At 41.6% G+C, this 13,330-nt stretch overlaps 1 protein-coding gene across 3 annotated transcripts in view; it reads left to right on the forward strand.

Annotated features, from left to right (window-relative positions):
- The first annotated feature begins 4,382 nt into the window (after positions 1-4,382).
- The window catches only part of PARP8 (poly(ADP-ribose) polymerase family member 8), a 118,072-nt gene continuing 109,124 nt past the window's right edge, over positions 4,383-13,330 (forward strand). For all 3 annotated transcript variants that reach the window (XM_062017820.1, XM_062017822.1, XM_062017823.1), the window contains exons 1-2: positions 4,383-4,503; positions 5,293-5,347. In XM_062017820.1, coding sequence (XP_061873804.1) covers positions 4,413-4,503; positions 5,293-5,347 — 146 coding nt within the window. In that variant the 5' untranslated portion in view covers positions 4,383-4,412. The remainder of the gene's footprint in view (positions 4,504-5,292; positions 5,348-13,330) is intronic.

A 13,330-nucleotide genomic window follows, 5' to 3' on the forward strand; every position in this document is an offset into this window, starting at 1 on the left:
CTGCTAATAATAAAAGTTCTACTGAAAATAATACTAAAGCTAATAATATTTTTATGCTTTATGATGGAAACAACTGTTGTTCCTACATCTCTCACAATTTAGTGCCTCTGTTTTCAGACTCTAATGCCAGAGTGTCATTTAGAAATGACTGTCATTTTGAGGAAGCTTACTGGAACATATCTTTGTGTTTTATGCTGTTAAGAGTGAAACGGTATGGTATTGATCCTTTGAACATGCCACCTCTCAGGGCTCACTCTCTACAGCCATCAATGAGATGTGCTGTATTGGTGATTGGCAAATAGTCCTTGAAATTGGAGAAAAGGCAGGGGTCTAGTTTTGTTTTGTACTAGCGTTTCGTCTGGAGCATACAGAAGTGGAGACAGGTTTTAGTTATTGTATGGGAGGGTTGACAGCAATACTGTGTTTTGGAGAGTTTTGATTCTCTTCCTTATCTCTGCCCTTTTGCATATTCTCCCTTATTAGAAATATTGGACAGATGCCATATTGCATTGTCTGAAGTTCTGTACATTCTCTACAGTGGCATGTCTGCATAATTTTATTTAAAAAAACCCAAAAACTTCTGATAATGATATGTAATAGGAACATGTTTAGAAAAATATGTAAAGAAGATACTTTGGGACAGAACAGGGTGTCCTAGTGCTTACTGAAACATTTCCAGCAGCCTTACTGATAGGTGGAAAGGCTTTTTTTTCTAGCATAGAATGAAAAATATTCTGCTTAGTCTAAAGGAGGCAGAACCCATCTATGAACAGAAATTGACTGACCTGTACATTTCCTCAATAACTTTCTCAGTCACTGCTCACACATTACTGAAACACATTTACTGTGTTATTTCTCTGTCATTAGACAATTTTCTCCATTACGTTTTTAGCCAATTTTATCACATAAATTTCATAATCATGTGGCTCCACAGATTTCAAGTTCTCAGGAATACAAACATAGAAGTTAGTCACGTTTCTTTTTTATTTAATTGGGTAGTCAGTTCAGTACAATCTGAGTTGAGCTGAACTTGAGACAAAACTGGGAAAGATATGAGTCAATTTTCAAGACTGAAGAAGCAATTGGAAAGTGATACATTGAATTCCATTCATCCGAGACCATTACATCCAAGACCAACTGTCCTAGCATTCATGAAACCTCTTGTAGAGCTCCTCAGAAGGTTCCTTCAAGCGGGTGGTTGTAGTGAGTCTGGGGTGACGGTGATTTTCCACAGCAGCTCTTGCAGTGCTGTGCTTACTGTTGATATCAATATTATGACTACCGCTCGCACAGCATCAGGGCTGTCCCTCCAGCATTCCTTCCCCCACCTTCACCAATAGCTGTGGGTGGGCACGATCCTGTGAGTGACCATGGCCAGGACAGCTGACCCAGGCTGACCAAGGGTTATGGTATGGAGATATTCCATACTAAATGACATCAGCTCGGCAATATAAACTGGGGAAGAGGAGCAGGAAGGGGGGGCAAGGTTCATTTTTGGCCTTCCAAAAGCAACCGTTGTGCCTACTGAAGCCCTGCTTCTCGGGAGGTGGCCGGACATCGCTGCTGATGGGAAGTACAGAGTAACAGCTTTATCCGCTTTTGCTTTGCTGCTCGCATGTGGCTTTGCTGTTTCTTTATTAAACTGCTTTTATCTCAATGCACGAGACTCTAATCTCATTTTCTCCCCTCCCTGGCTTGCTGAGGATGAGGGGTGACAGAGCAGTGTGGTGGGCACCTGGCATCCAGCCAGTGTCAAATCACGACAGTGGTATAGCATTATAGGGATTACAGCACACATACTGTTGCAGTAACACTTGCGGTACCTGGATGTCAGCAGCTTGTCGGTCTTTACAAATTTAGGGTTCAGCTCTAAAGATTCACCTTGATTTTCCAATATTTCTATCTCATTTTTTGTAATCTGGCTTTTCCTCACTGAAATCAGCCATTCCTGCTGTTAACAGTACAAGAGCCATCAGGTCAATCAAGGGCCAAAATGGCTACAAATCTAGAAATGTAAGAGCCACTTACAATAAGGAACAGTGAATGGAATAAATGATCAATCATATTTCCAGACTTTGTGTTCTATTCAGTTGATGCTGTGAAACCTGACAACAACCATATTAGCTTTCTGGAAGACAGTAATATTTCTTTGTGGATGACTTTTCAGTTCCCTGTTACCAAGCCTACGAAAACAGTCTGAGACTTATGAAGTGTATTGGGTCTGAGGTGAGAAGAAGCCTGTGGTCAGAGCAACGTGAGAGCTAAATTGACACCATAAATATCCTGTAGCTACGTAAACAACACCCTTCCCTTCCCCATTCATGTGGTGGGTAAAACAGAAACCTTTTTCTATAAGGATCAAAACCCTACCAGAATAAATCAACTTCTGATTACATATTCTAACTATGAGGAAGGGTAAGGCAGGAAAACATGGCTGCTGATGTCCTGGCTTGAATAGCTAGAAGAAAACTAGAAAACCATTGTTCATTGACCAAGCTGCCAAAACTTGACAGAATAATGGTACCTTACTACATAATATTGTATATTTGACTATTTCTTGGGAAAGTCTTGCTGCAGTAGATGTGAATTTAGTGAGCAGCACCAGAAAATCGTCTGGAAATATCCCTTCAAAGAGAAATTACTTTCTTAGAGGCAGAGTTTTACCACGATAGACTTCTTGTTCTCTTTAAACACTACCTGCTTTTCTTCAATTTTTTTCTTCTGTTCTCTCCTTCAGTCACAAAATCTTATCAAGATAAAAATAACTACAGAACCTTTTTATCCTTATCAATTTCCCCTAAAGAACAGATATGAAAAGGATTTTGATTGTCCAGTGTTTGAAATCAACAGTCCACGATTATACAGATCTGCTGAATGAAAATCCAATAAAATGTATGAGGTCAATACTAAGTAATCCATGGGAGCTATTTAGAGTTGGGTGAATACCTAAAATATAAATTTTGTTACTATCCTTTCGGTTTGGGGGTTTTTGGGCGTTTAATGAAATGTTTCCAGTACATTCACACACGTTTTGATTATTTACTTTGTACATTGATGAAAAAATTGCTTTTGCAGACTTGACCATTCTTTCCGAGTTTTTTCACGCATACTACTTGCATTGCGTTAGTGCCCAAAGCCTCTGGTCTGGCTTAGTGCCCATTGCAAGAAGCTGCGCCGAGATCGTGGGTACTCTCCCAAAAACTTTATTTTGCGAGACGGCTATGTTGGACTCTGAGTGAAGCGCAGCGTAAGTGAAAACCAGAGACCGGCTATAAACCCGATAACTCTCCCTTTATATCGTTTCCATAAGCAGACACCCCCGCGGAAACGCCAGAGGCAGAGGCAGGCCGGAACTGACACTCCGCGTCAGCTGGGCTAACAACTTCTCCTGCCCGCGGCCGGGCCAAGCGGAGCTCCGCTCGTGCTATTGGGCCGGGATCAGGGCCAAGGAGAGCAGCGGGTGACGCGGCTGCGGGTTGCAGCGGCGGTGCGAGCGGCGCGGCACCGCGGGGCCCGGGAAGGTTGCCGGGAGACGGCGTCCCCCTCACACAACGGGCGAGCGGGCCGCGCTCCTGCGCCGCGGGCCGCGCTCCTGCGCCTCTGCCCGGCGAAGCGCACGTCTGCCTCGAGGCCCGTCGCCATCCCTGCGCACGCCTCCTGCCCGGAGCCGGCCCGGGAGCCAGCCCGGGAGCCGCCCCGCCCCTCGCATCACTTGCTATTTGCATTTCTCCGCGGCCGGGGGGAGGAGGCGAGGGTTGGCGCCTTCTGGGCCGCCCGCACGGCTCTGTGCATCCGCCTCTTCCTTCCCCCGCGCCGCCTCCGCCGGGGGAACCGGCAGGGGCCGTACGTGCCTGACCGGGAGCGAGGGGAGGGTCTGCGGCTCGGCGTCGCTGCAGCAGCGCCGGCCCCGCCAGGGACCGGGTGCGGGCGCGGCCGCCGCCGGCTCTCGGCGCTGCTGCTGGCGCGAGGGGCAGGGATGTGAGCGGCTGCGGCGGCTTAGCTTCCCTCTCCAATTCCTCTCCAACCCCCCCCCCCCCAAAAAAAAAAAAAAAAAGAAAAAAAGACAAACCAGACAACTAAACCCAAAAAACCCAGAGGGCGTGGGGGGTGAGGGGGGATCCCGTGTCGCCGCCGCCACCCTCTGCTGGATCCATTGTGAGGAAATTCGCTGCCATTCGCCGGCAGCGGCGGCACATCTGGGCGGGCACATCTGGGCATGCAACATCGGCTCCCGCCGCAAGCCTTCTCCGTCCTCCAGCCGGGCGAGCAGATAGCTCCGGACCGCCGGAGAGACTCCTGCTCGCCAGCCCCAGGGTCCATCTTCTGGACTGAATATTAAAAACTGGCAGCGCGGGGGGGGTGGGGTGGGGTGGAAATAAAGGCTGCTCTTTTTTTCCCCTGGGATTTATTTCATGGGGATGTGTTCAAGACAAGAGAGGATTCAGAAGGATATTGACGTTGTGATCCAAAAGTGCAAGGCGGAGAAGGACTGCCTGTTTGCAGGTGAGTTTTTCCCGGGCGTCAGGTTGGCTGCCGCTGCCGCCCGCCGCCTGCCCCAGGCTCCGCTCCTGCCGCGTCGCTCTGCCCGCGCTATGTCTGTGCCCTTCGCCGCTGTTCCGGGGAGCGGGGGACATCGACGAGCCGCCGTGTGCTTGCCCTCAGCCCCCTCTTCCTCTCCTTCCGAGGGCATGTGAGGGCAGATTAGACCAGGTGCCGGCTGGGAAAGCAGGCGCAGCGGGGGCGGGAGAGTGGGGATCCCGAGTCAGGAAGTGTGCAGTGGCCGCCGGCAAAACCGGCGGGGGTAGGCGAGTGTATGTGCCTGTGTGTGCCTGTGTGTGCCCTGCGCTGCCCGGCGCAGCCCACAGCAGCTCCGGCGGGCGGTCGTGCTCTTGCCGTGCTCCTGCCATCCTCGGTGCCTGATGTTGTCACCGGCCGCCCGCAGGACCGGGGCACAACCGTCGGTAGTGCCCCTTTGCGTGCGAAAAACTGGCCCCCCCCGGGACTTATCGGCCTCCTTGGCAGTTGCCGGTGCGGTGCCGGCCGCGGTGAGCCGCAGGATCACGGCTGGTGGCTGCCTGTTGCCGTTTCTGACAATGGAAATCCCTGCCGTTGCCATAGCACCGTGCACTTGTTGCGAGGGGCTGAGGGGTGAGATGCTGCATTTCCTCTGATTCACCCCGACCCCCCTCTCCACCCACCACCGTGCCGGCAGCCGAATGCTAATCTGTAAAACCTCGGCTTTTTCAGCCAAGGTAAAGACAAGTTGTAATAACGCAGCTCTTTGTCTTTCAGATTTCAAGTACTCAGACTCCACCTTTACCTTCACCTATACTGGAGGCTCCAAAAGGTACTTCATTTTTCACAGTAATGACCCCCTTAATTTCCTGCTGGTTCACTGTTTCTTGTAGTAGGTCAATACCTTGGCAGGCTTTTTTTTTTTTTTTGTTTCCTTTCCTTTCCTTTTGTGAGGGTGATCGATAAATCACCTGCCTTCGTGCAAAGGTAAACTGAGGAGGAAGTGGTGAGGAAGGTGATCAGGAAGGTAATACTAGTTGTTGGAGGCTCCCTTCCTCTGAGTGCTGCTTTGTGAAGCTTCACTGTTTCTCCTTTTTTAAAATTTATGAGGATATGTAGAATTTTGGTTGTACATAAACTGAAGAGGAGCAAAGGGAAGGCAACAACATATGATACAAAGTTAATTCATGTTAAAAAACTGGGAAAAGTTAAAATTTCTAAAATTAAATAGGCCAAATTTCACATCAACATCTTACTCTCTTGCATGATAGCCATATTTAGTCCATGATAGCTGCAAGACTGTCTGCAATTGACCAAATCAGATTCTTGAGACATTAAGTGAAACGTCAGTAGAGCTTATTAGGCAAAAAAAAATGTTTTTTATTGAAAGCTAGTTTAAATATAATTTCAAAGTGCTTTTGTTGACAGACTGGATTCTGCACGTACACATTTTTTAATTTATATTTCAGCATTTGTTGTGTTTATCTGTTTTCAAAAGGAAATATATGTAAAAGCTTGAACATACATCCTTTTCGTTTCCCTCATAGCTACCTTTTACTTACTAAGGCGTTAATAGTATATACTATGCCATCCATGTAGCTGAATTTTATTAGAATGGGAAAGAAGTCTTGGGTTTTTTTGTTTTGTGGGGTTGTGTTTTTTTGTTTTCCTTAGTTCATCTGGCTATCTTTGGCAATCGTTGTTCTTTCCTGGGACACATCAGGTTAAAGTACTATCTTATTTCAGTGTAGGCAGCACTCCCACAGCAGTGGGTTCTGCTCTGTGCATGCTTTGGGGCCTGGCTTCAGGACCGGGCTTCCAGATGGTCACCAGGCTGTGAGACTGCTCAGAAAAATGCTTTCCCACCTCACTACCTTGCCTTATCCTACTAAAGGAAAAGACAACTTATGGAATTTTCTGTGGAATAGTTCACTCAGTTGTTTTGGTCTTGTTTTAAAAGGCCTTTAATTTTTAAAGGCTTGACACAGTAAAAAATACTTAACAGAAATGTTGTTTATCGTGTTGTTTATCGTAAAACAGTTGATTCTGAAAGTTACTTTGCACTATTTTCTGTCCCAAACACTGTAGCAATAAACCAGGAAGTAAAACCTATTGTTTCTATTTTCCAAACTGAATAAAGCAAAAGCCTAAGAGTGTAACTAATGGCAAACAAATGGGTTTATAAACGTTGAAACAAAATGCTGTCACTTAATTTGTTCTGGAAACTGTTGACTGGAAGCTAATCTCTAAACCTTGATGAGTCAAACTGAGATGAGAAACAAACGTTTTGCTTACCAAAAGTGGTTGAAGTGCTTTGTTACTTAGAGCGTACTCAAATTTCACTTTCCTTTTGATATTTTAAAGACATATTAAAAGTGTCTTTTGAGATAAAGGTTTCATGTTCTCTGCTTGTTTGTACCGTGATTTAGAAAGATGTTTCACAGTAGTGTACAATGGTGCAATCAGTGGCAGGTTTGTGGTAGTAAGCTTTCTGGTAAAGTACATGAAATGAAACCCGAAAGCTTTGACTATTAAGGGACAAACTTCAGTCAGAGAAGGTCAGAGAAGGTGCTGGCTGAGCAGCAGCTGTTCTGCACTGTGTGCAGTATTCAGCCAAGTGCCCAGTACGGGATCATCTGCAGTGACTTGTATGTGGTAACAGTTTAAGGGAAGATAAGACTATTTAATTATCTTTATTTTGCATTTGGTGATGATTTTTTTCTTACTGCCATTTTTGCGGCTGTGGACTTCCTGGGTGGTGACCCCATTTTTTTTTACTATTGCATTCAGAATTGTCCCTAAATAACAAAACCTTTATTCACTTGTTATTGTAGACTTGAGTGTCAGCCAACAAGCCTTATCCATTTACTTCAGATATTCAGCTGTATGACTTTGTTTTGTGAACTGACAGGAGCATAGGCTTGAGTAATGGGCAAAGGGGTAGATGTTCACTGGGTAGATGTCCTAATCGAGAAACAGATTGTAGGAGAATGATGAGTAAGAGAAGAAATGGTGTGTAAGGTCTGTTACAGTACTTCAGCACTCATTAGCCAAGCTTGGAAATTAATCATTTTCGTGCTTTATTTCCTTGAGATGTTCCTTTAGGTCAATGTGTAGTAGTTTCTTTTAACCATAGTGGTTAGTTACAACAGCAGAAACCCTTGAAAGATGGCAATATGTTTTCTGTTTGAGAAGGAGGATTCTTTGTCTTGAATTAAGGCAGGTGACTTAATAATAACAAACACTAGGACTTTTCCTCTGTGTACTGTATAGTTGTCTCTAGTGCCCATTAAGTCATATCAGTGACCTTAGTTCATAAGCTCAGAGCCAAATTCTCAGTAAATCACTGCACCAGTACTATGAAGACCTAAGATTTACTTGTGTTTACTCATTAAACAGTAAAGATTACTTGTGTGAGATTTTTCTTCTTGACACCAGCTTCTCTGACTTTATCTGATTTTTCTCTGTTGCCTGGATTGATTTCTCAGCCTTTTACTTACATTGGTACTATTTAAAATATTGAGGTGATACATAACCATGCTGCAGATCAATCCAAATAGGTAAGCCTGATCTGGAGCACCTTTATTATGGCTTCAGTGGAGTTAACTTGTATTCTCATGGTAAAGTGATGAAGTAAACCCTGAGGCCATTACTTACCTTTCAGTCAAGTACACAGGTTCCATAAAAAACAACTGAGAACTACTATTTTTTTTTTACATTTTATATAGAACTGTTCCAACACTTGACCTTTAAGTAATATTAAGCTATTATATTGTGTAAATAATCCATGTGTAAATGATAACTGGATGGCCATAAACAAGCTTCATGAGAATGTGCATGTGCATCGTTTTTCTTGAAAGGTTAGAAGGGAAAATCTCTAAGTACAAGCATACTTGTATTGTGCAAATTATCATAAATAATCCTTTACCTATGTAATCTAGTTAAGATTCCCTGTACCTTTTTTTTTTTTTCTTCTTCTTTTTAAATGCACTATGTTCACACTTCAGTATTGTTAAGAGTTGTTTGACACTGCAGAGATGCTTCCTGGTTTGAGAATGTTTTAAATAGGAATTTAGTAGTGAAGCACATCTTTGGGCATTATGTGGACACCAAATATGGGGCAGATAGTTTATCAGTGTAATAATTTTAATTTTATTTTTGTTAGAAAGCAGTATGTAGGGTGACAGATTTCTTGTAAAGAGAGGTGTTCATCTGGGTGCTGTGACTGTGCAAGATTTACTCATTGTTTAACCACATCTAGCAGAATATCAGAAATGAATGGATTTTTTTATGCTTTTTACTTCATGATCTAAAGAAATGATATTCAGGTGTGAACATGTCAGGTTCTCTCTCTTTTTTTTTTTTTTTTTAAAAAGAATCTTTTATTTCCTTTTTCCTGTTTTCTGCCTCTGTGTGAAGCATTGCTTCTACAGAAACAGAGCAAACTGAACAGAACTGCTGATCTACCATCTTTCAAATAAAAATGCATGATGCCCTGAAGTTGTTTTCACTTTGTCAGTTGACATGGTTTACATAGAAGCAGTGCTTGATTGTCCTGAAAAAAAGATGTTTCCTTTTTTAGTGTTCTTCTCATCCCCCATTTTTTTTTCTGCTGAAGCTAAACAAGGACATCATATCAATTCTGAAATACCTCTTTATTCAAATATGTACTTCACTCTCATTGGCAGTGAGCTACAATGATAATAAGACTGTGCATGAGAACAGATCTAATACTGCAGCATATTGTAAAGAATCTAGGTAAGACCCGAAGGAATTGAACATACAGATTAATTTTGTCAGCAAAATTGACATCTCCAGTTTGCACAGTGGACTTGTGTCCTGCTTCCCCTTCTTTGGCACAATGATTGTAACAATGGCAGTTAAGAAGAAGCAAGGAGAGTTGAATTTTGGTCTGAAGTAATTGTTTATTTTTGCTTAAAATAATATCAGATTTTTAGCTTAGGCTCTTTTGTTTTTGAACATTTGACTTTTTGTTCTATACAAGAGGCTATACATAGTACTTAATGGTATTAGAAACTCCCCTGTAAACTGATGAATTAATCGCTACCTCACTGTAGCTGTGTAATGTTTCACATGTGGGGAGATATGCCACTGAAGCAGCAACTAAATTGCTTGTGATTTTGCATCAGTAGAGCCTGAAATCACTATATGAAGTCTTAGCACATTATGTACACCAAGTATTTCAATCATTTGATAAACAGACAAAGATAACTTTTTTGTGGTGTGCCCCCTTGCTACTTAATGTGAATTTAATAAAATTGCCTACATGAGAGATTCTGTTTGGTGAATAATTTTGAAATTTTGGTAACTGGAAACTCCAATAATGCTGAAAGTCTTGAGTCCAAAAAGGAAAAGAAGCTCTGAAGAAAAGTGGGTTTGGGCTAAGTACTTTGTGTTTTTATTTTCAAATTTATGCTCAATCTATATGTACTCTAGAAAAAAAAGATGAGAGAGAATCTGCGCAGAAGCTACGTGCAGTTTAGTTTCTGAAGTGAATTGACTTGCACTGAAAGGGTTGTCAAGCATTGGAACAAGCTGCCTGGGGAAGTGGTTGAGTCACCATCCCTGGAGAGATTCAAAAGATCTGTAGATATGGTACTCAGAGACATGGTTTAGTGGTGGATGCGGCAGTGCTGGATTGACAGTTGGACTCAGTGATCTTAAAGGTCAATTAATTCTTTGATTATGTGAAAAACATTTTTTTTAATTGAAACATAAAATTGTATCCATCAGAAAATATGAAAATGGAACACTTTTCTGAATATATTTTTTTTTCTTTCCCTTCCAAAATTATCTAGCTTAAGACCAGCATTTTTTGGATAGATTAGATTTAACCTAGTTTATCTGTCTCATGTCATTGTATAGCAGTGTGTTTAAAGGCTAGGCAAGGTTTGGGCAGAGAAGGTTGTTCTTTTCCGAAGCATGGTAGCTTACACAAGATGAAAGTATCCATGAAAGTATGACTTAAGAAGTTGATTTTTGAGGAACTAGTTCCTCTCAGTAGTTTTAATTTATCTTGAATCAGATTTATACAGAGCTTAGGAAAGGCTGATGCCAGTACAGTTCATCTTCAGTTACTGATCACTGTGCTTAACTTTGTGTTCCAGTTATTAAATACATAATCACATTCCTAAAATAGTAAGAAAAGAGTAAAAAGTAGTACACAGCTTGTACTTAACTATCTATTTATTACTGTTTCAAAATACCTGGAAGATTGTAGGTTGTCTTTCAGTTTTTGCTAGGATGGCACTATTTGCTGGGAGAGAGATCTGTGGTATGAGACAGGAATATAGTTCAGGTACAGCATGGCAGACATTTCTTCATTAAAGATTCTATAGAAAAAGTAAAGTTGAAAAGAGCCTTGGGTATTTTTTAAAAAAAAGTTTTGTGTCAGTTATTAATTAAGTTTCAGTTTTAAAATCTCACTTGAAGACAAGCATTTTCCATTCTATAAATTCCTTTGAGTGTACCTATTCTGACTTTATACTACCTTCTAATACTGGCAGCGTGTAGTACATACATGAAATGAGCCCATACCTTCCTACAGATAGTTTTTTGATAGATACTACAAGAAATTCGGTAGGTCTGATTTAACAAACAATCTTAAAAGAGATCTAGTAGAACGCTACAGTAAAAAAGTCATTAAGCGCAATGTTGAGGGTTTATGATAATCAAAATCAACACTATTCTACTCACAGTCTTATTGAGATTGCCTTTTTTGATGTTTTCGTGTCCTTCTTGCCTTACTGTTAGAAAATCAATGCTGTCCAAAATGAACACAATTCTCATAATTGTGTTTTGTAAAATCCACATACTTCAAGTAGAGTATGGTCTTGTCAAGATCTCTTATGGGTCTGGTGAAGTGAGTGGCTATCCTCTTTCAACTGCATACTGTACTTAGAACAATACTTCCAAATTGTGAACCTTTCAGTGTGAAAAATGTGTGCTTAGACGCTTAAATGAATGGCCCAATTCTCAGAAGTGCTGAATTCCTACACAATGTAGTGGTCTCAATATTACTGTGCATTGCTTAGCACTTGTAAAAAATGTCTTTACACAGGTGTTTTTGTGGTACAAATATACACACTGTTGTTTGAATGCTTCACCAGCACCAAATTGTGAGGAGTACTTGAATGACTTTACAGAAAATGTTTTCAGTAACTTGTTTTTCTACTTTCGTCATATATTTTAACATGTTAAGTACCTAAAAATAGATCTGTAGGCTGTCATTGTTGAAGTATTAATGTGATAAGACAAATAAATTTGAAAGCAGAGTTTACTCTGACAAAATTACTTTAGATCGCTTTTTTCTGTATTGGGACTAATACCATTTCTGGCCTTACCTGTTAGTCTCTAATAATTTCCCATATCTTTCGTCGCTCATAAATAAAGAGCCAAGGATACCTGTTGGCATATTTTTTTTTCCATGGATTACTTACTGTGCAGAGTGTGAATTCTCACTTGAGTCAGACTGTAATCACTCAGAGCCAAAATACTTATTTTAATAAGATCCAGTACCTAGAGGGACAGTAAATTTCAAACTGCTGGGTTTTATAATTGTAACTTTAGTTACAATTAAAACTAAGAAAGGGATGAGATGCGAGTAAATCTAGAAAAACTCCAATGTATAATTCTATCTTGGCATTAAATAAATCCTACTTTAGAAGACAGCTCTTAAGAATTAATATCCCCTTTGCTACAGGAAGGGGAAGATTTTTGTAGATGTCTCATTGAGCTGGTCTCATCTGAGAAGAGACTCCTTTTAACAGGGTAGAATTGACTCATCAAGATAAGCTTACTATCCTGTACAGAGCACTTGCTAGAATAGCTCACTGAAAGAAGAGGGACTAAACAAGCTGCAGAAATAACATGTCCCTCCCCTGATAGCTTTCTGCATGCTCACACAAGATTGCATCCAGACTATTTCTGTGGGAGAAGGAGCTTTGCCTAAGGACTGGGAACAACAGATGCTTTTATGAGTCAGACTTCTCCTGGGAGGACCCATTATCTCCAGGAAGCTTTATGTCCCACACTGTGCTATCCTAGTGCAAGGGCTCAACAGCATCATACATGCTGTCAGCATGATATAATCCCATGAGAGTAAGTCATGGTCCTGCACATGGTCGTATAAAGTAACAGGCAGAAAACAGTTGTGGGTAAAGGTCAGAGAGCAAGCATCTTTTCATAGTCTGCTTGAAAGGCAGAGGACCTGTGTGAGCCTTGTAGAAGGCTTTGATTTCTCTTGGCTGGTGTAGAAGATAATGTTGTGTCTTGGCAATTTGGATTTAGCTAAATAACTTCTTCTGACTTCTGTGGTGCTCAACAGGAGCTTGTTGGGAGCAAAGAATCTGAAGGTAAAGAGAAAGCTCAAAGAAACTAGCAAACCCTCCAGACATCTCTTTCCAGCCCTGAGGCATTGATCAGAAATAAAAGGGAAAACAGCACGTCTCCTTTGTAATGAAATGTACTGTTTGCTAAATGAGAGTGCAAAAATGGTGATATACCATTTGTAGAAAGCAGTATCTAATTAAAAGAATTGGTTCCTTTCCAACTGCACAACGTTCTGCATTCCATCTTATACAGGTTGCCATCTTGAAATTTTGTTACTTTAAATGAATTTTCCATTTTATGTTTATAGATGATAACTTTTCATATTTTAAGAGCAAAGCCAGAAGGCAAGAGTACTTTGCACTGTTCGACTGTCATGTTTCTACCTAGTAAGGTGTTTGTGACAAACACCTTGTTTTGCTCTGAAGTAGAAAAAATAGCCTATGTGTTGGACGTGGTATTCCAG

This window comes from Colius striatus, chromosome Z (assembly GCF_028858725.1).
Source record: "Colius striatus isolate bColStr4 chromosome Z, bColStr4.1.hap1, whole genome shotgun sequence".
Lineage (NCBI taxonomy): Eukaryota > Metazoa > Chordata > Aves > Coliiformes > Coliidae > Colius > Colius striatus.